Raw genomic sequence first — 23659 nt, forward strand, 5'->3', positions numbered from 1 at the left:
TATTATTTATTTCTTAGCAGACGCCCTTATCCAGGGCGACTTACAATTGTTACAAGATATCACATTATTTTTACATACAATTCCCCATTTATACAGTTGGGTTTTTACTGGAGCAATCTAGGTAAAGTACCTTGCTCAAGGGTACAGCAGCAGTGTCCCCCACCAGGGATTGAACCCACGACCCTCCGGTCAAGAGTCCAGAGCCCTAACCACTACTCCACACTGCTATCAAAAGTGTTGTTACAAATTTAAAATTGCCAAAACGCTTGTCCTGTATTAGCAACATCCTTTTTTAATCTAACTGTCCTTTAACTGTACATGCAATAAATTTGTGAAATCTTGTAATGTAATATTTTAGATGGTGCTTCTGTTTATTTTCTGTAAATTATCAGGCTACCATTTTTTTTTGTACATGAGACATGGTATGACTTTAAGAAAGCTAAAAATATTGTTGGTGGTTGTCCATGTGAAGACTATAAATGTTTCAATATTTGACGTACCTGTTTTCTGCTGTCAATTTTTATTGACTCCTTTTTGTGACGTTTTTTAGCTGGAAAAAATGGTTAAGATTTTTGTTTTTGCAGTTACAGATGTGACAATCTTTCCCATACTCTCTGGGGTTTGGAGCGCAGCTGTTATTAATTCTCTTTCAAAATGCATCCCGTAGCCTGTTATATTTGATATCAACACCAGCTAACCGTTGTACTTCCAATATAAAATAACTTATTGTTTCCCTATTTGTATGGCTTAGTTTCTTTAAACTGAGTAAGAATGTAATGTTAAAAATAAGCAATGTAATTTGCAGACAGTAGTGGTTTTAGGCACATGCAGCCAATGCAATTGCATGGGGCTCAGTTCCTATATATCTATCTAGTCTGCACCAGAATGAGTGACTTGCTATTAGACTTTACCATTTGTATCTATACGCCATAAACAGAAGCCGTGCACAAGTTTGTGGGTATGTGCCGCATAATCATGCAACCCATTATTTAAGATAAACGTCAGTGCTTTAAAAGCTAATGAACTAATTTCGACACAGTACAAACCAAGTTTGTTGCGCATGCCGTCAGTGCTGCAAATGCGAGGGGAATACATGTATAGGCGTCTCGCACATAGGGCTGCGTGTTTTTAAATGAACCTGGAAACAAATTTAAAATAAATGCTTTATCGTCCTCACCTCTTGCTGCGCTCCGCTACATCCTAAGGGAGATTTGTTGGACCTGTATCCTAACCTCAGTATTGTCTTGCATCTGTTTTGACTGCCTGTCATGTCAGGGGAGAGAAGCTTTTCATACCTGAGCATGAAATTAATCCAAAAATATTTACTTTCTACAATGTCCGAGAACAATGTGCAGCAGATTTGCCAAAAACTTAATTATTCAACTGTAATACACCTTCACGCCAGACTCAAAACGAGGCTTGGAGTGCAGCTGCTAGCTTCCGGTCGCTGATGTCTCCAACTGCAGTGGAGAGAAGTTATGGCATTGCACTAGTGCGTTCCGTTTTGTGGTTCCGATTTAAGTAACCCAGTGCACATTGCCCTTTTTAGATGTTAAAACTCCAAATTCTGTACATGTATTACACCGTGTAACAAATTTTTTTTTTTTTTGGTTCCTGGGTAGTAAGTGTTATTTCCTAATTGCTTATGCCTCAAAAGTATAGAAAATGGCTATTATTCCCCACAAACTTTGCTTTTGTGACCAGGACAGTGGTATTTTGAAATTTACCTATTTTCCAGAACATTCCAGATAGATTCAGTACTGAGTAAACTTGAACCTTCTAGAACTTTCCAGTAATATAAATAGTAGTACAAATACAGGGACCTTAAGCCCACCAGTTCAGTTTAGTTCCAGCTGCCTAAGTGGATACATATCTGCATTTTTCTGAGATGGCATCAAGGTCATAGGAGACTTCAAAATGGTGGCATTCCTGATGGGTCTCCAAGGCGGTTTTACCAAGTTTCCCTGCTATCTTTGCCTTTGGGACAGCAGGGACACCACCACAGGCGGGACTGGCCACAGCGGACCGAGTTCTCTATGGGGAGGAACTACGTCAAGTGGGAGCCACTGGTGGACCCCCGGAAGGTGCTGATGCCACCACTGCACATCAAATTGGGCCTTATGAAACAATTTGTCAGAGCTCTAGATAAGGAGTCGGTAGTCTTCAAGTACCTTCAAGACTTCTTCCCTAAGCTGTCTGAGACAAAGGTCAAAGCCGGTGTCTTCGTCGGACCACAGATAAAGAAGATCCTGGAGTGCAATGAATTCCCCAAGAAGCTCACGAGTAAGGAGAAAGCGGCTTGGAACAGCTTTGTCGCAGTGGTTCGGTGCTTCCTGGGCAATCACAAGGCCGAAAACTATGTGGAGCTGGTTGAGACTCTGGTGAAGAACTACGGCACAATGGGCTGTAGGATGTCCCTCAAAGTCCATATCCTTGATGCTCATCTTGATAAATTCAAGGAGAACATGGGAGCGTACTCGGAGGAGCAAGGCGAGCGCTTCCACCAGGATAAACTGTACAGGAATAACAGAGAGGGACGTTTGATTTCATGTTTTTAAAATATCTTTACTTGCCTTATTATACTTACACTTGTTCTACACACAAAACATTGAATGTGCTACTGGAACAGTGGATTAGTATACAACTGAACAGAATCTTAATAATGGGATTAATAACTGAACAGAACTAAGCTTGGAGAAACAAACCAAGCCTAGGTTTTTGGATATGGTGTTACCTGAACTCTGTAAAGTGACTCATTATTTTTCATTGACTGGAACGCCTTTAGCCCTAATGCTACATCCATTCTCCTGCCTCTAATTGTATTTAAAAAACAATTAACACATGCTTATACCAAACCAATAAACATGAAACAATACAGAGGCTTGATATCAACATCAATATTAATTAAAGTAAACGTTCTCTAACTAAAAGAGATCTAAACATATTACAAATCTAGTATAGGTTAGTAACATTCACTTTCCGATCACAAATACGCTTGCTAATTTACCGTCTACTTCATGAATATAACCCTCGATCTGATTTTCTGTACCCTTTCTGCTGTGTTTTTTGGAGTCCTCGCATTCTGCCCAATTATCAATTTCTTCAACTTTTATTTGAGGAACACATATTAAAGATTTCTTCCACATAGTGATATTATCAGGAGCTGTGGCGGCCATGACAGTTGCTCGCACACCAAGCCTCGTTTTCAACCAAACATGGCCGCTGTGTGAATAAGGCGTATTGCAGACTTTGCCAGTGGTTCATTTCTAACTGTTTGCGAGGTTTCTGTAGTAAAATGCAATGCAAATAGTTGTTGCCCTGTTTTGAAAGTCATGGTATACTATAGTACTGGTAAGAATAGGGAACAAGGGCCCCGGAATAGAGCTGTGCATGGGGACACCGGGGGACCAACGCTGCCACTGTGTGGTAAGTCATGCGCTGAGCCGACGAACCTTGTAGAACACACGCGTGATTGTACAGTAGTTCCTACAGATGTCAGGACTGCCCAGTCCCTGACCACATTCCGGCGCCTCCTTAAGACTCACCTCTTCGATTTTACTCATGACTTCTAGGTAATGCTGCATTTTACCCCCTGAAACTACATTAAATTAGAGGGCGAGTTACTCCCTGACCCAAAACCTTATCTTGAGCACTGGCTGTGACATTTCAATTTTTTTTTTTTGTGATCATTTTTTGAAATAGAAATGGTTAGTCTATACTTTGTTTCATACTACTACTTCTACCATAATACTATTTCTTTTTTTTTTTTTTTTTAATTGAAGCAATATTGCCACTACAGGTACTCCTCCAGTACTTTTTGTATTATATCTTGGTCCAATGTATGGCGGTGGTATTGATAAATAGGTGCTACATACAAGGATCTGGTAGTGGATTTTAACTTGTTTTAAGTAATGGGCATTATACAAATCAAAAGATCAATTTGCTTTGATTTAATGTGTAATTTTTTTTTTATGGTATTCTATTCGCACATTGTCAAACGTTATTTGTTAACAAGAAAAACATCTGACATCTGAATGCTGCCTAACCTTCAAAAGTCCAGAACTATCATAGAATTGCTGGCTAGCGAACAAACCTTTTGAACACAGCCATACAATTGATCATAGTATAGTAAGCCTGAAATAATAATGTTAAATTCAAAATAATAATTCACAATAATCCTATCAAACCTATGGGGTTGCAACTGCTGTTGCTATGACCCAGATGGCTATTTTCTGAATTAAAGATCCAAAAATCATGCTCTCAAGGTATAAATAAATGGTATCATTCAATCTATTTAAATTTTTAGCTGAGACAGCAATTTGGAGGATCGATGTCTGCAGTGGCAATAAAGATGTTGGTAGGCTCCAGACCAACTTTTTTTTTTTTTTTTTTCATGGGGACCAATGACTCCTAGGTCAAAAAAGTTGCCAAATTTTAGGTGCCCCTTCAGGTTGGGTGCCTCTTCAGGAGTGAGTTGGTTGCTACCATATTCAACTACTTAAAACAACTTTAAAACACATTTAACAAAAAAAATAACTGCCACACAAAAATTGTAGAATGGTGTATGAGGACTTTCAATAATGCATTCTGTCCTGTACTACATTTAAAAACAGCCTGAAACTTTCCAGCTGTCAAATTACTTACTCGGCGCCTCCAACATCCCCTACTAGCTGGAACCAATGGGTTTAAATGACCTTGGTTTAAATGACCTTAGTTCAAGGATATCCAAGCAGAGCAAATAGGTGGGACTATCTAACAGATACACAAATCATTCAAGATCTGAAGGTACTGTTCATATTCCAGCCAAAGCTGGGCTTGAAACACTGTAAATGTCCAGAACGGGTCACCAATAAGGTGTCCATCAGAAGCTACTGGCAAGCGAGCCATGAAGAAAGAAATAATTGGTCCTTTAGCTTTACTGGCAGTGGCACCAAATTCAAGCCGTCCTTCATCCACACTTGATATGACCCGAAGCAAAAAACTGAGAAACTCCTGTGTCTACACCAACATCTCCACTGCCCTCTTTCAGTAACATACAGCAATAAATATAGTAACACACATGGGCACAGCTCACCTGAAGTCATTTTTAAAACTGCTGAAGGACACGCCAAAGGAAATCATTAAGCGTGTATATGCCTGTGTAAGTAAAGATGATCAATGCCATTTTATAATCCAGTTGTGGTACTTCAAGATGTGGGGAAATGTTACAATGGTGTGGGTGTTATAGGCACTCTGCCCACAGCCATAATATTATATCAGAACACCCTGGTGTACTAGAATTGTTTGAACTTTAACTCCATATAAAAATAAATAAATAAAAATGAATAGAACATAGGCACTTTGGGTGTTTTAGTCCCTCCCCTTGTCGACAGGTTTGATCAGCTTTGGCACTTAACTGAATCTTGCATTTTCCCATTGGCACAGACTTCCTTCTAGATTCCGGTGTCTCACAAGTGTAACTTCCATCGCAACAATTTGTGCACTTTGCAGCTTTCTGTACTGCAGTAGTACAGGTAACAGTGGGTACTGTTGGCTGAGAATCTGAGCTGCAGAAAGTACATCTGGTAAGGGGTGTGCGTCTGCTGTATTGGCATGAAATGCAGCAAGGTGAGAATTGTCTAAAACCAGCTGATTTCTGCTTCTCTTATTTAGATTACTTTTGGGGTGTAAACAGTTAAGATTACTTGTATTGTAACGCTTGAAATGTTTTTGCTTACGATTGTAAGTCGCCCTGGATAAGGGCGTCTGCTAAGAAATAAATAATAATAATAATGTGCATTGTAATATGCAGGTTACGGGCTATTCAGTGTTTGTATGAGGTGTAACCATATTCGACTGCTTAAAATTACTAACTTTGCAAGACACTAAAGTAATCTTAATAGTAACTAAATGTCTGTACTTGTTTTGTTGCCTCATTCTGCTGAATGTAGTCATCAGCTGCATCGATTGACCAATGAACCTGGAATGTTTATCTGTCGTCTTGTGGAATTGGTAGCTGTACCTTTAGTTGTGTACATTTGTAACATGGGGAATGGCATCCGTGTTAGTTGGTAAAGTCCTGATCTGAGAGCATGTAACAAACAGCTTTTATGTTAAATTTTTTTTTTTTTTTTTTTTCCCCAGTAGAAACAAGCTTGTTTCGAGTGTTCAGTTATTTTCAATATTAAATACACCACGGCAAGCACATTGGTTTGGAAACATGACATTCTTTTCATTGCCACAATCGGAGCTACATTATTGTGACTGGCAGTGTTTCCTACTGCAGTCAAGCAGTGGCCACACGTTTGGTCACAATCACAGCTGGGGTTATTGTATTCTGCTGGTGTTAACACAGTAACTTATGGATTTCCAGGCATTTGTTCGGTCAGACCATTACCGTCTTTCATTTTAAAACGTGATATGCAGGCTTTTTCTTTACAGTCCTAGCACATTCATAAATATTGTAAGGTTGTGGTTTTATTTTGATTCTATTATCTACTATAATCAAGACTCAAGTGACTCCTGACTAAAACTTCAGCAGAATTGTACATTTTATTGATTCCAAGTTACAAAGGTTACATGTACAAACTAGAGTTGCGAGCAACTTTACAGCTTCCAAGCAGTTATCATAAAATTTAAGCGCATTGGTTATTATAGATGAAGCGTTATCACAACTGTTAATTTTGGCACAAATATTGGAATTATTGGTTAGTAGCCAATTTAAATTATTTGGATGCACACAATTCTAAATAGTGTGCATACTTTGAAAATAATGCATATGAGGCTAACATTGTTCTAAATTGGAAATCGCTCTGTTTGAGTTTGTGCATGTGGTGACCTATTCCTAATTTTGCAATATAAAGTCTACAGCATGTATTGGTTCTTGTATATTTTAATGCAACTATCATTTAATGTGCATTTTTAAAGCAATAGAAAGTGATAGTGTAACAATTGGCTATCAGGGGTGTCTGGCAAATACACAATTCACCATATTTAATTGTCACCAAACCACTACTAGGACATAACATGTGCACGATTTGAGTAACACCACTCGAATCCTATGCCGAGGAATTATAAACAGGACAAAGGAGAGAAGAAGCTGGAACAGAACCCAGAGAGACAGTATTGGTTCTTGTATATTTTAATGCCACTACTGTGTACGTCTAAATATAATCCTTTCCACTGTAATTACTGTTTTTTAAGTTACATGTGTTGGTAAAACTGTTCTTGTTAAACACCAGCGAAAAATGAGTTTTACATGTTAACAGTGGTGGGAATGTGTCATTTCAGGGTAAAATATGGGCAAACTGGCATGTCAGCCATATTGATTGGCTCATGGCGGTCATGTTTGTTGATGTAGGAACTTTTCCTGACTAATTTTTTTTAGAGGACGGTATAAAGATAACGTATAACCAAGATTCACATCAATCGGCCAAAGGGCTCATGAGGAGTTGTTTAAGTGTTTTACGCAAAATCCAACATAGCTGCCACACCATGTGACCGATCCATTTTTTAAGTAGAATCAATTGTGGACATGAGCGCACTATGTACACAATTTCACAGCTGTACTATTTACCGTTCATGAGAAGACGACTTTTGAATATGTCCAAACTTTTCATTAAATCCAAGATGGCTGCCACACCATGTGACCAAAGGCCGCCATATTGACCACGATACAACATCATAGTCCTCAACATCCGTGTCAAATTTAGTGTGTTTTGGTGCAGCCGATAAGAAGTTATACGCAGTTTTATAGCCAGTTGAGTATGTTGATGTCATGCAGCGTGGACGCCATGATTTTCACAGTAGCAACTTCCCTTGAACAAGCGTAACAGATGACCATACTGAGGTGTTTTATTCCAATTTGTTTCAATCAGATAAGCGGTTTCAGAGAAGATGTTTGAATTGATGATTTTATATTTTTATGGTAATTTTATGTCAATCAATGTGGTTGCCAAACCACAGAACCAATCGGCTTCATATTAACAACAGTTAATCATGGACTATCCCTCAACATGTATAGCAATTTTCAGAACTCTGCAGTAAGCGGTTTCCGATACATAGGAAATTCCGCAAAATCCAATATGGCTGCCGAACCATGTGACTTGCGCAAATTTGCTGAATATCACAGACTGTCATCCATAGGCATCTACCAGTGTACCGAATTTCGTGAGTTTTTGAGCATGTTTTGGCAGAAAAATAATTAATAATAATAATCCTAACAAACAATAGGCTTCCCCAGCCTACAGCTTGGAAGCCTAATAACCCATTAAAATTAGGCATGCAATGGAGCCACTAGCGTAACAGTAGTTTGAATAACCAGCCTTGTTGCCACCTGTGTCCTGGGAGTTCACGTGAGCAGAGCGCTCGGATATGCAGCGAGATGCTTGAAGGTCTTCTCTGGGCGTGTCTCAATGAGCAGCTTGCAGACTCCCCATATTTAATATATAGACCAGTTTAGCACCTCAAATCATCACAAGATTTTGAATTCATAAGCCATTGTGCACTTTCCACTCCCACCACAGTGGTGTTTCAGTTGCTTCAGGCTAATTCTTTTTAATATACTTTTGACCACACCAAAGTGTCTCTAGTCCTCACTTCTCTGTTTTTACTGCACTTGCCCTTTGTCACCCCTGCAAATAACTTTCAATATGGACACATGTTTTTAAAGTAAGAGGCAGCATTTTTCTGTTTACAGGTGGTAATGGAACCCAAAAATACAGTTGCCAATAAAATGTAGTCGCATTGGTGACTGTCAGTCTGGAGCCCTTTGCATTTGGATAAATGTTCTCTGTTTTTCTCTATAGGTGTTGGACAGCTTATTGGCTCAGTATGGCACAGTAGAAAACTGTGAACAAGGTATGTATGTGAATTTATCAAAGTTACATTCAATCGAATACAACAAGTGCCATTGTCTAACTTTGTAAATGTGGTCTTAATCTTCATAGTTAACACTGAGACAGAGACTGCAATAGTGAATGTTACATACGGTGCCAAGGACCAGGCCAGGCAGTGAGTATACCAACTAATTCTTTTTGTTTTATTTTTCCGCTTTGTATGGTTACTTTATTCATTCAGTTGAAGTTTTCTAGATAGTGCTGTAGTTTGACTTTTTTTTTTTTTCATGAAAACCTGAAAGTATTCCTGTAGAGTTTTTTTTATTTTGTTTTTTTTTCACTCTGGATTTACTTGCTACATTTCATGCATTGCATCCATTCTGTCTGCAAGCTTAACAAGAAAAGGAATTTCCCACATCCTGTTACATTTGCCGTCCTGGTTCCAATTTCTGGTTTCTAGGCGGTTTTTAAAATGTGTATGCAGAGGCATTATCGGCTGAATGTGTAAAGCTTGATCTTCATTAAGCCTCAAGTCTGGGTAAAAATCATGTCCTATCTGTCAAATAAAATAGAGGTACTTGGATTGGGTATTTGAGTTGAAGGTGCTCTACAAAAGGACCTGACAAATGATTTTGCATCTTCTGGGGTATATTGGTGCACTGGAATGTGTAGGCATAGTTAACAATGGGACATGTTAAAAATCCAGGGTCATGTTCTGACCTCGACAGCAACGAATTACGGTTTCATTTTCAGTCTATCTAGTGTAGCGCCTTTTCGCAATAAATTGCTGCAAAGTGCTTTACATGGACAAAACAGTATATTGACAGTTATAAAAGGAGTAACAAGCAATAAAAAGATAAGACAATAAAAGCAGTAAATGCAATAAAACATAAGACAATAAGTAACAAGAGAAACACTCATTTTAGGATAAATAAGGTAAATTATAAAAAGGTGTGGTGTTTTTTGTCTGGATTTAAAAGCTGCAACAGTTGGTGCTTCCCTTCCAGGCAGATCATTTGCTAGTTTAGGGACCCTGTAGCTGAACGCGCTGCCACCTGTGGGGTTGTTTTTTTTTTTTTGTTCTAGTTTTCAGGAAAGATTACAGTTTGGACATATAATATGTTCCAACAAAATGGGTTTAAAATACAAAAGTAGAGCATACAGTAGAAGCCAGAGCAGACTGATTAACAGTTGTACTCTGCATGGTGATGGGATTGGTTTGGTACCAATTGCATTTAATAAAATCTATTAAGGAATTTTGAAAACAGATGTTCAGTGGTATGTGTGGGGGTTATTGAAGGTTTCTTTTAAGGAAAGATATTTGAGAAGCGAGTCCCCAAATTTTAGAAGATCAATGCCCTTTTTAACTCTGCATGTGGGATACATGCATACTTGTCCAAAGTTTATTTATTTATTTTTTTTTGGTCCCGAACCTATGTGAATAACTGCCTCCTAGTGGCTATCAAAATACATTGAAGATTTTAAAATTGTATTTCCAAAGATGCAAGTGTCCTTGTCATTCATCATTCAGCGTGTGTGGGGTGTGTTTTTTTTTTTTTAATTTTTTAATTTATTTTTATTTATTTATTTTTAAAATAGAGCAATAGAGAAGCTCAATGGCTACCAGCTAGAGAACTATGATCTGAAGGTGACCTACATCCCAGACGAGATGACTACGGCACAGTCCCCCCAACAGCAGCCCCCTCAGGGAGGCAGACGGGGGTTTGGTCAGAGGGGTCCTCCGCGGCAAGGCTCCCCTGGTGCGGGTGCCCGGCCCAAACAGCAGTCAGATGTGCCGCTGCGTGTGCTGGTCCCCACGCAGTTTGTAGGAGCCATCATTGGCAAGGAAGGAGCAACCATTAGAAACATCACAAAACAAACACAGTCCAAGTATGTTGACTTTCACAGATCATCTTTTTTACATTGTAAACTATTCCCTTCCTGCATGGACATGCATTGTAGTGGAGCCTAATCAGTGTAACAAATTTTTTTTTTTTTTTTTTTTTGGTTCCTGGGTAGTAAGTGTTAATTCCTAATTGCTTATGCCTCAAAAGTATAGAAAATGGCTATTCCCCACAAACTTTGCTTTTGTGACCAGGACAGTGATATTTTGAAATTTACCTATTTTCCAGAACATTCCAGATAGATTCAGTGCTGAGTAAACTTGGAGTAACTTCTAGAACTTTCTAGAACTTTCCAGTAATATAAATAGCTGCTCCATAATGGTAACAAGTACCCGTCTCTTCCCCTGGCTCACTCGGTGCACCTCAAAGAGGATTACAACAGCATCAAGACCTTGCTGGACGCCTTGAAGTATGATGAGTACGGCTGGGAGGTCATAGGAGACTTCAAAATGGTGGCATGCCTGATGGGTCTCCAAGGCGGTTTTACCAAGTTTCCCTGCTATCTTTGCCTTTGGGACAGCAGGGACACAAAGGCGCACTACCACAGGCGGGACTGGCCACAGCGGACCGAGTTCTCTGTGGGGAGGAACAACATCAAGTGGGAGCCACTGGTGGACCCCCGGAAGGTGCTGATGCCACCACTGCACATCAAATTGGGCCTTATGAAACAATTTGTCAGAGCTCTAGATAAGGAGTCGGCAGCCTTCAAGTACCTTCAAGACTTCTTCCCTAAGCTGTCTCAGGCAAAGGTCAAAGCCGGTGTCTTCGTCGGACCACAGATAAAGAAGATCCTGGAGTGCAATGAATTCCCCAAGAAGCTCACTAGTAAGGAGAAAGCGGCTTGGAACAGCTTTGTCGCAGTGGTTCGGGGCTTCCTGGGCAATCACAAGGCCGAAAACTATGTGGAGCTGGTTGAGACTCCTGGTGAAGAACTACGGCACAATGGGCTGTAGGATGTCCCTCAAAGTCCATGTCCTTGATGCTCATCTTGATAAGTTCAAGGAGAACATGGGAGCATACTCGGAGGAGCAAGGCGAGCGCTTCCACCAGGATATACTGGACTTTGAACTCCGCTACCAAGGACAGTATAACAAGAACATGATGGGAGACTACATTTGGGGGCTGATTCGTGAAAGTGATTTACAGTATAATCGTAAATCTTGAAAAACTACTCACTTCTAAATCTTTTGTAGTCATTTTTGTATTACTTTAGTATAAATACATGTTAATTTGGATTCATTTGATTTTTTCTGACTTTATGTGAACGAAAAGACACACATTCACCCGTTTTCTCATTGGAAATAGGTACATTTCAAAATATCACTGTCGTGGTCACAAAAGCAAAGTTTGTGGGGAATAATAGCCATTTTCTATACTTTTGAGGCATAAGCAATTAGGAAATAACACTTACTACCCAGGAACAAAAATTGTGTTACATAGTGCTTTGCATAGAGAACAGTGGAACATTGCACTCCTCGGGAGCTAGAAGGAAACCATCATTTTATTTATTTATTTATTTATTTATTTATTTATTTATTTATTACCTTTGCATTGTAGAAGACTTGGCACTGTCAGACCAGGCAGTATGGGGAGTCAATTCAAAAAAGGCAGTGGAAGGCTTGGATTTCTATTTAAAAGGATAGAGTACACAGGGAGGATGTACTAAGGTTTTTTAATGTACTGATTTTCTGCAAAAATGACCTAGCGAATCTAGCAAAGAGCTTTAGACTAATCACATGGTTAAATGGTATAATTTAAATCAGGTTAAAAGAACTGAACCTATTTGACAAGAAGGAACATCTTTGTGTTAAAGTGCACACATCTTGGAAGCTTGTGCTGCAATGTGTCTGCCATGCCCTGCAGAGAACAGATTTATACAGAATGAAGACTGTGTTCTGGTGGCTGCAGCACCTCCTATCTGAAGACCTCCAGCAGTCTACTTGTGCATATAGTGCTGGATTATTTTTCATCCATAATCCACGGAGACACTTGGCAAAACCAGTCTGTTTTTGGTAAGGCATGGTAATTTATTTATTTTTTCCCAGGATTGACATCCATCGGAAAGAGAATGCTGGTGCGGCGGAGAAGCCGATCACAATCCACTCGACTCCTGAAGGATGTTCCTCGGCTTGTAAAACACTCATGGAGATCATGCAGAAAGAAGCTCAGGATACTAAATTGTGAGTACTGTATGACCGGACATAATGACCTGCTGTATGACTTTCAAATGCTTATAACTTTTGCCAATACCTTGATTTACAGTGCAAAACCCCATCTTAATCTGCTCTTCCAATGGTTTTGGGGTGTGGTGTGAAATGTTTCAATTTGAGGCTTGTGTATATGGAGATGCTCATCAGTCTGTGGCTGTGTAATTCTCATTTACATTTGGATACAATGAAAGTCCTGGTGTGTGTTGTATGTTTTATTGTTATGATTGCTCCAGTCAAAGTGCAGATTAGAGCATGGTCCATTTTTATTTTTCAGCACTGAAGAAATTCCTTTGAAAATTTTAGCACACAACAACTTTGTTGGAAGACTAATAGGGAAAGAAGGCAAGAATTTAAAGAAGATTGAGCAGGACACGGACACCAAAATCACCATTTCGCCGTAAGAACTTTATTTATTTTTTACATGCTGGTAGTTGCTAGGGTTTGCTGTCCCAATTTATCCATAAATTGAACAACATCTCTGTTTCATTAGCTTGCAGGATCTAACCCTTTATAATCCAGAGAGGACCATCACAGTCAAGGGCAGTATTGAAGCCTGTGCCAAGGCTGAAGAAGAAGTCATGAAGAAAGTCCGAGAATCCTATGAAAATGACATGGCTGCCATGAATGTGAGTTTTCAGTGACTTAAAGTAATTGAACGCAGCCCATTTCCTGTTTTTTGTCCAATCATATCATATATAGCCACTTTCTTTATTTATTTTTTTTTTTTTTAGTATTTTACAAAATTGGCTTCCACTACGTCCCCGATAGCAAGGGGCACACGCTAGGTGGGCTGCTAAACTTGCATAGTTGTGGAAACCTCTCCCCAAAGTCGGTTGACCTGTGTGAACCCAAATCATGCTTTTTATGGCATAGTGAGACAGCAAGCCGTAGCAGGGGTTTCAAACATGACGACTAGTACAGATGTTGCACAGTCCCAAATGATGTACTGGGTGATGTTGGATATATATATATATATATATATATATATATATATATATATATATATATATATATATATATATATATATATATATATAATATATAAATTAGTGCCTTGCAAAAGTATTCAGACCCCTGACCAATTCTCTCATATTACTGAATTACAAATGGTACATTGAAATTTCGTTATGTTTGATATTTTATTTTAAAACCCTGAAACTCAAAATCAATTATTGTAAGGTGACATTGGTTTTATGTTGGGAAATATTTAAGAAAAATAAACTGAAATATATCTTGCTTCCATAAGTATTCAACCCCTGTGCTGTGGAAGCTCCCAGTTTACACCGATGAAAGAAATTGCCCTAACGAGGACACAATTACCTTACCATTGGCCTCCACCTGTGAACCATTAAAGTTGCTGTCACATTTTCTGGATAAAAACCCCACTGTTGAAGGATCATTGGTCAGGCTGTGAATCTGAAGGAAAATGAAGACCAAAGAGCATTCTACAGAAATTAGAGATAAAGTAATACAAATGCATAGATTAGGGAAAGGGTACAAAATAATATCCAAGTGTTTGGATATCCCAGTGAGCACAGTTGGATCAATAATCAGGAAGTGGAAGCTGCATCACACCACCCAGGCACTGCCAAGAAAAGAAAAGTACCATCTGAAAGCACGTCTGGAGTTTGCCAGAAAGCATGAGAGTGACCCAGCTGCGATGTGGGAAAAGGTTTTGTGGTCAGATGAGACCAAGCTGGAGCTTTTTGGCCAAAACTCAAAGCGCTATGTGTGGCGCAAACCTAACTCTGCCCATGCCTCAAGACACACCATCCCTACAGTGAAGTATGGTGGTGGTGGTGGCAGCATCATGCTGTGGGGATGCTTCTCATCAGCAGGGACTGGGCATCTTGTTAAAATTGAAGGAAGAATGGATGGAGCAAAATACATGGAAATACTGCAAGAGAACCTGCTTCAGTCTGCTAAAAAACTGAAGCTTGGGAGGAAATTCACATTTTTAGCAGGACAATGGTCCCAAGCACAAGGCCAAAACCAACATTTGGAGTGGCTCAAGAACAAAAAGGTGAATGTCCTACAGTGGCCCAGTCAAAGTCCTGATCTCAATCCCATTGAGAATCTGTGGCACTATTTGAAAATTGCGGTCCACAAGCGTCGTCCAACCAACCTGAACAACCTGGAGCAAATCTGCCAAGAAGAATGGGCCAAAATCACTCCGACACTGTGTGCAAAGCTGGTACATACTTACCCCAAAAGACTTAAAGCTGTTATTGCAGCGAAAGGTGACTCTACCAAATATTAATGTGTGGGGGTTGAATACTTATGCAAGCAAGATATTTCAGTTTATTTCTTAAATATTTCCCAACATAAAACCAATGTCACCTTACAATAATTGATTTTGAGTTTCAGGGTTTTAAAATAAAATATCAAACAGAACAAAATTTCAATGTACCATTTGTATTTCAGTAATATGAGAGAATTGGTCAGGGGTCTGAATACTTTTGCAAGGCACTGTATATTATAGAGGGCAGGTGGCTCTTTGAGCTAAAATATTTAGAATAATATATATATATATATATATATATAAATACAGTACTGTGCAAAAGTTTTAGGCAGGTGTGAAAAAATGCTGTAAAGTAAGAATGCTTTCAAAAATAGACATGTTGATAGTTTATATTTATTAATTAACAAAATGCAAAGTGAGTGAACAGAAGAAAAATCTACATCAAATCAATATTTGGTGTGACCACCCTTTGCCTTCAAAACCGCATCAATTCTTCTAGGTACACTTGCACACAGTTTTTGAAGGAACTCTGCAGGTAGGTTGGCCCAAACATCTTGGAGAACTAACCACAGTTCTGTGGATTTAGGCAGCCTCAGTTGCTTCTCTCTCTTCATGTAATCCCAGACAGACTCAATGATGTTGAGATCAGGGCTCTGTGGGGGCCATACCATCACTTCCAGGACTCCTTGTTCTTTACGCTGAAGATAGTTCTTAATGACTTTCGCTGTATGTTTGGGGTCGTTGTCATACTGCAGAATAAATTTGGGGCCAATCAGATGCCTCCCTGATGGTATTGCATGATGGATAAGTATCTGCCTGTACTTCTCAGCATTGAGGAGACCATTAATTCTGACCAAATCCCCAACTCCATTTGCAGAAATGTTGCCTGCAGACGCTCATTTGTGTACCGCTTTCCAGCCCTTCGGCGAACAAACTGCCTTCTGCTACAGCCAAATATTTTACATTTTGACTCCTCAGTCCAGAGCACCTGCTGCCATTTTTCTGCACCCCAGTTCCTGTGTTTTTGTGTATAGTTGAGTCACTTGGCCTTGTTTCCACGTTGGAGGTATGGCTTTTTGGCCGCAAGTCTTCCATGAAGGCCACTTCTGACCAGACTTCTCCGGACAGTAGATGGGTGTACCAGGGTCCCACTGTTTTCTGCCAATTCTGAGCTGATGGCACTGCTGGACATCTTCAGATTGCGAAGGGAAGTAAGCATGATGTGTCTTTCATCTGCTGCAGTAAGTTTCCTTGGCCGACCACTGCGTCTACGGTCCTCAGCGTTGCCCGTTTCTTTGTGCTTCTTCAAAAGAGCTTGGACAGCACATCTGGAAACCCCTGTCTGCCTTGAAATTTCTGCCTGGGAGAGACCTTGCTGATGCAGTGTAACTACCTTGTGTCTTGTTGCTGTGCTTAGTCTTGCCATGGTGAATGACTTTTGACAGTAAACTGTCTTCAGCAACCTCACCTTGTTAGCTGAGTTTGGCTGTTCCTCACCCAGTTTTATTCCTCCTACACAGCTGTTTCTGTTTCAGTTAATGATTGTGTTTCAACCTACATATTGAATTGATGATCATTAGCACCTGTTTGGTATAATTGTTTAATCATACACCTGACTATATGCCTACAAAATCCCTGACTTTGTGCAAGTGTACCTAGAAGAATTGATGCTGTTTTGAAGGCAAAGAGTGGTCACACCAAATATGGATTTGATTTAGATTTTTCTTCTGTTCACTCACTTTTGCATTTAGTTAATTGATAAATATAATCTATTAACATGTCTATTTTTGAAAGCATTCTTACTTTACAGCACTTTCACACCTGGCTAAAACTTTTGCACAGTATGTGTGTGTGTGTGTATATATGTGTGTGTATATATATATATATATATATATATATATATATATATATACATACATACACACACAGTTGTAGTCAAAAGTTTACATACCCCAATCGAAATTTTATAATTTCTCAAATTACAGGAAATCTTTTGTAGCAAAAGATTTTGCTTTTGTGGATGAGGGAAAAGTTACAAGAGGTCTAAATTATTTCATTAAATTTTTTACAAAAAAAATGTTAATTAAAAAGTATTCATACCCCAAAAAGGAAAATGTAAATTTAACAGCTAGTTGATGCTAGTTTAGCAATAATAACATTTAAGAACATAGTTTACAAATGTTTTGATTAATAGCTTATTGATCCCAGAATCTCATCAAGCAGCTTCTTGAAGGATCCCAGGGTGTCAGCTTCAACAACATTACTGGACAGTTGGTTCCAGACCCTCAATTCTGTGTGTAAAAAAAGTGCCTCCTATTTTCTGTTCTGAATGATGCCCCTTTATCTAATCTCCATTTGTGACCCCTGGTCCTTGTTTCTTTTTTCAGGTCGGAAAAGTTCCCTGGGTTGACAGTCAATACCTTTTTAGAATTTTTAATGCTTGAATCAGATCACCGCGTAGTCGTCTTTGTTCAAGACTGAACAGATTCAATTCTTTGAGTGTTTGCATACGACATGCCTTTTAAACCCGTGATAATTCTGGTTGCTCTTTTGCACTCTCTTTCTAGAGCAGCAATATTCTTTTTGTAACGAGGTGACCAGAACTGAACACAATATTCTAAATGAGGTCTTACTAATGCATTGTAAAGTTAACGTTACTTCCCTTGATTTTAAATTCAACACTTCACAATGTATCCAAGCATCTTGTTGACCTTTTTTATAGCTTCCCCACATTGTCCTAGATGAAGACATTTTTAAGTCAACATAAACTCCTCCTAGGTCTCTTTCATAGATTCTTTCAATTTCAGTATCTCCCATATGATATTCATAATGCACATTAACCTCCAGTTGCCCTTTTTAAACTCATTTTTCTAGCGGAGGGTTTCAGATGATTGGCCAATATCTTTTGGTATGCTATGGAATCCATTTTACCATGTATTCGAACTAAATTTCCTGTGCCATTAGAGGAAAAACAGCCCCATAGAAGGGTATTGCCACCTCCATGCTTGACAGTAGGTATGGTTTTTCTTTGTATGCCTCACCAGACGTAACGACTATCCTTTTTTTGTTTCATGACTCCACAAAACCTTTGACCAGAACTCGTATCAATCATTCAAATACCGTTTTGCAAACTTTAAGCGATTTGTCCTTGTGACGTTTTCCTAAGTGTTTTTCTTCCTTGACCTGTGACCATTGAAACCTTCACTATGCAATACTCGACCCTATGGTTGAAATGGAAACCCCAGTCCCTCTTGCAGCCAATTCACTTGCTGCTTACTTTGGCAGTCAATTTTGGATTATTAACCTTCACCAAGAAAAAAAGTAAAAATTGAGGAAAGAACCTTCCTGATCCAAGGGAGCATTGTGAGAGTACCATGAGTCTTGTACTTCTTGATAATAGAAACAGTAGTTGAAATTGGGATACTGAAATGCTTGGAAATCTTCTTGTATCTTTGTCCAGCTTTGACAATAAATAATTCTGCCTTGGGTCTTCAGATAGCTCTCTTACTTTTTTCCCCATATCGACTTATTGGTAATGACCGCAGTCATCCTATGCCTAATCCTTTATACTCTAGAAAATGCTGGATTTTAGGTGAACATTTTAAGAATTGGGTTATGCATTATTTTGAAATTTCTAGCACCTTGTAGACAATACTATCATTGCATCAAAAGGTATAAACACCTTTTTGAATTGGTATTTTTTGAGTTTTGCCAAAAATTGCTGGAATAAATTGTAGCCATCTCTTTTTGTGTAACTTTTTTTTTTTTCTCATCCACAAAAGCGCGCATATATGTATATATTACTGTTTAATTAATCTATTAATTACACACGCTTGCTACAATATGCAATTGTAGTGAAATACAACTGAAAGTAACACTTGGTATTAATGCTATTTTTTGCAAGTATTTATTAATGACCCCTAAAGTTTTACAGGCAACTTTAATAATTTGACAATAAGTGAAAATGTTTACTTGCCTGTAATCTGAAGTTAGACAAAACTCTTAATATAATACATAACACTGTGCCATTTAGCAGCGGTACTACAACCCAATACTCCTGGGTATGTTGGGATGTTTTTTGTATCAACTTTAAACCGAACAGGTCATTTGAGTGCTTTTATTTGTTAATTTTAGTTAAGATCTAGACTTAGGCTAGAGCTGTAAATGTACTGCTATGGTACAGATTTAAACTAATACAACTTAGTTGTGACTCAGAAGGTAAACTCTTTTAGTATTGTAGTGATAGAATCTTGTAATTTTTTTTCCTTCTGAGCCAGTGGTTGCCCAACTTTAGCTGGGCCCCCTTCACTCACACACACACACACACACACACACACACACACACACACTATATATATATATATATATATATATATATATATATATGCTCCCAATCCCCTTCTAATAAACAAACAATAAAAATAAAATTTATATATAAGATGGATACACCTTATTACAATCGCAATTCTGCACCAATACAAAAACTAGTCACTTAAATGTTGCACTCTCCTGTTCCTCATTCCACTTGAGAAAGTAAGAACATTGGAGGGTTTAAAATCCCATTTAATTGTTTCACAGCAAAACCATGTGAATGAAACCAGATTTTACAATTACGGTATTGTTGGAAGTATACCTTTGACTAGCCTTTAAACAATGTTAATGTAATTACGAATTGTAATGTTTGTCCAGCTTATTAGAATTAGGGCTTCTGTTTTTTGGGTTTTACTAATTGTATGTTTCGGTGCTAATTTTTAGCGATTTGAGTTTTATGTAAATCGTTTTTTTTTTCGGGGTTTTCGTTTTTGATATATGAAATTAGAATTTTCGGTTACTTTCCAAAAATGCTTGAGGGGTTTTTTTTTTTTTTTTTTTTTTTTTTTTCTGTCAAAATATATAGTAACTTCAGTACTTGCACACTGAAGTTGTACCTTCTTTCCTTTGCTGTCTTCCACAACGAAATCCCTATGGTCACGGGCACATTCTGGGGTTTGTGTGTGTAGGCATTTTTATACATTTCGCCACAATTCTGTTTTAAATCCTCTATCTTCCCGCTAATGAGCCTCCATACTGATTGTAATCTCGTTTTAAATCTCGTAAGCAGAGTCTCCAATAGAAATGTAGGAATGTGCTGTCACTCAGTAGTTGGGGGGGATTTAAAGTATTGAGAGCGAATCACTGATAGATGCAAGTCAGGAAGGCGGGACATTGCACAGCAGCACTGAAATGTGTGTGTTATTTTTGTAGTAGATTTTATTTTTTAATGGGAAAAGGGTAATGTAAACATGAATAGATTAACCATTTCCAGTTTTTTCCAGTGTATTGGTTATCCACCAATTTCATTTTTTTCTTTTTTTATCTGGGAGGTGGGGGGCGGTTTTATCGGTTAAAACCGAAAAATCAGAAGCCCTAATTATCTCTTTATTAAAGAGAATTAGATTTGTTTTTAATATATTGTTGCACCCTCGTTTGCTTGGCGATGGAGGCGCTGAGCTACAATAGGTCTGAAATGACACAAGCTCTGTGGACGGGGGTTGGTCAGATTTTAAACATGATCCCTGCCTGGGTAGCTGATTGAGTCAATCATCCTGGAGACCCACTGAGTCTGCCATTTTACCGTGGAGCTTTTACAATCGACAGGAAGTCAGAAATGTTTTTTCCAGTCCGATCTTGTTCTGAGCTTTGACTAATATATATATATATATATATATATATATATATATATATATATATATATATATATATAGTTTGTTTATTTAGCAGATGCCTTTTTCCAAGGCGACTTAGAGACGAGGGTGTGTAAATTATGCATCAGCTGCAGAGTCACTTACAATTACGTCTCACCCGAAAGGAGGTGGTTAAGTGACTTGCTCAGGCTCACACAGAGTCAGTGGCTGAGGTGGGATTTGAACCGGGGACCTCCTGGTTATATATATATATAATGTGTGTATGTAGATATATAGATTAATTACACACATATATATATATATATATATATATATATATATATATATATATATATATATATATATATATATAGATATATATATATATATATAGATATATATGTGTAATTAATCTATATATCTACATACACACATTATTTTATATATATATATATATATATATATATATATATATAATCTGTACACACACACACACACAATGTGTGTGTTTGTATAATATTAGTGTGTGTAAGCGCCTATATTAAAGGCGCTATAAAATTGTAACTAAATAAAAAAAATAAAAATGGGGTCTTGGTTGTAGACTCCAGTATTAAAGAAACCTGTTAACACCATCATAACACAATCAGCAATACCATATGATTTTTGCTTTTATTTCCACATAAATAAGAGCTATGTTTGTATGCCAAACTGACAATTCATCTACTTGGATTGTCTGTTTACTTAATATCACTATCCATTTGAATAGGTAATCCTCTCCCTATTTTAAAGTGTAAGCAAGAGATTAATAGGCAAGTAGTATCAAGAGCATTGGTACCCCCAGTGTCAGACTGACGACATACAAAACCTACTAAATAGGGAAAATATTTTAATAAAACACATCCCCCAACCCTAGTGGTGACTATTTACAAATGCAGAATGGCTGGATGAGATATATTTACCTGTCAAAAATGGTACAACATGCACTGGGATTCTTCTCTTGCCAGTCATTTCAAGAAAATGTACCCTATCGTTTTGCTTTGGTAAATGTTTTCAGGTGTGCAGGATAACCCCAGTGTTCTGGTTTTGGTGGAAAGGCTTGCAGGACCTCAGTTGGAGGAGCCACAGCTGACACCATTGCTGTGGGCTTTATCACGTGGCCCTTTGTGAAAGCTATTCTCTTGGCCAGGAAGTTTAACAGTTTTGTTTTGAGGTAGCAAGTGTTACTTAAGTAATGCAATTTTGTTCTCAAATTTAAATACAAATGTTCTAAGGTCCTATTTTTTTTTTTTAAAACCCTCTACAGCTTCAGTCGCATTTAATCCCTGGGTTAAACCTGAATGCCTTGGGTCTGTTTCCTCCCTCGTCTCCCGGGGTGCCACCCTCTCCAATGAGTGCTGCTCCCCCCTCTGGCGGAGCCTCCTATCCTTCATTTGGGGTAAGATCTAAAATCGGTACTCTTCTTGCCATGAAGTGCTTTTGCAATGACCAAGCCTTTGTCAAATGGTCATATTTGTATAATGGAGTTACTAATACTGCTGTTGGCTTGCTTGTTTTAAAGTTCTGGAAGAGCAGGTTGGTATTTGATTACTGTTCACTCTAAATGGGATACAGAGGAACGGTGTATCTTTTTACACTAACTAGTACTTCTCTCTTGTGGTGTAGAGCTGCCCATATTTTAGCTATCCCTGGTTTCTGCTGGAGGCCAGCAATTTGCTGTCCGTGACTTTCTTGAGTCGTGCTGTGCATGGCTTCTCGCCTGAACTTCTCCATGCAAGACACCACTTTGCCTGTCAGTTTCAAAGTGAACCATCCCTTTTTATCCAGTTACCTAGAAAAGATGCCATTTGGATAAATTGAGGTGTGGTTCACACTATCTACCCAACTCTGTTTTGCATTTTTTATATATATATATATATATATATAAAAAACATCTGCTTCAACTACCCCCCACATTAATAACGTTTGTTTTATCCCTAATTGCTTCTGTTCAAATCTAGTAAATATTTAAATATAGCGTTTTAAAATCTAAGAAATATGGTAAATGGCAAACCTAGGTTAACAACATAATCAAAAGAATCACATTTTTTTTGCCAGGGAAAGTGTCTTGAAGTGCTTCTAAACGGTGAACTTCAGGTGTGTTTTTGTGTTTTTTTTTTCTTTGAAACTTTGCTGCATTGAAATGCCAGGTTCATGTATTAAAACAGTATCACTTATTTAATAATTTTACAAAAAATGTAATTAATACCTTCTAAGTTTTAAAAGATTAGTCTGGAATGTAAACACTTAACATTTGTGTGTAGGTGCTAGACTTCCAGAATTTTTAGTTTTCAGAAACTTGTGTGGCTCTCTAGAAATATACCCAGTTTTTCTAGCAACATAATGAACATAGAAAAAATAAACTTTCTTCAACAGTGCAAAGTAGAACCAACCTTGTGTCTGGCGATTTTATGAATTGCACAACCCTGTGTAGTGTTAGGTTGTGTCTTAACCTGCTCAGTGCAGCTATTACATAATTGAAGATTGTGATGTCGTTTTTGTTCAGCGTGCTGTTAATCTACAGTACGATGGGTACTGTGGTGTGTGTGTGTGTGTGTGTGTGTGTGTGTGTGTGTGTGTGGCTTTTTTTTTACAAAATTGTTTTAGTTCTCCTTTTTGGCAGAATCAGGTGCAAATATATGGCAACATGTTTTAGCCAGCTTATGTTTTTTCTGTTTTGTGGGAATGTTTAGGAATGTGTCCTTGCATCCCCTGCACTGATTGCTTCCTGTCTCTGGTTATGTGGGAGTAGTGCCAAGAATCTGGTCTTTACATAATCTTACATAAT

At 38.2% G+C, this 23659-nt stretch overlaps 1 protein-coding gene across 3 annotated transcripts in view; it reads left to right on the forward strand.

The window, feature by feature from the left end:
* LOC117399721 (insulin-like growth factor 2 mRNA-binding protein 3) overlaps nucleotides 1-23659 on the forward strand; it is a 56629-nt gene that overhangs the window by 24534 nt on the left and 8436 nt on the right. For 2 of the 3 annotated variants that reach the window (XM_059021903.1, XM_059021911.1), the window contains exons 4-10: nucleotides 8787-8838; nucleotides 8928-8991; nucleotides 10416-10706; nucleotides 12766-12900; nucleotides 13205-13327; nucleotides 13421-13556; nucleotides 22139-22270. In XM_059021903.1, the coding sequence (XP_058877886.1) occupies nucleotides 8787-8838; nucleotides 8928-8991; nucleotides 10416-10706; nucleotides 12766-12900; nucleotides 13205-13327; nucleotides 13421-13556; nucleotides 22139-22270 (933 nt within the window). Of the gene's footprint in view, nucleotides 1-8786; nucleotides 8839-8927; nucleotides 8992-10415; nucleotides 10707-12765; nucleotides 12901-13204; nucleotides 13328-13420; nucleotides 13557-22138; nucleotides 22271-22929; nucleotides 22969-23659 lie in introns of all 3 variants that reach the window. The other variant, XM_059021901.1, reaches the window with a different exon arrangement.

This window comes from Acipenser ruthenus, chromosome 4, assembly GCF_902713425.1.
Source record: "Acipenser ruthenus chromosome 4, fAciRut3.2 maternal haplotype, whole genome shotgun sequence".
NCBI classification, from domain to species: domain Eukaryota; kingdom Metazoa; phylum Chordata; class Actinopteri; order Acipenseriformes; family Acipenseridae; genus Acipenser; species Acipenser ruthenus.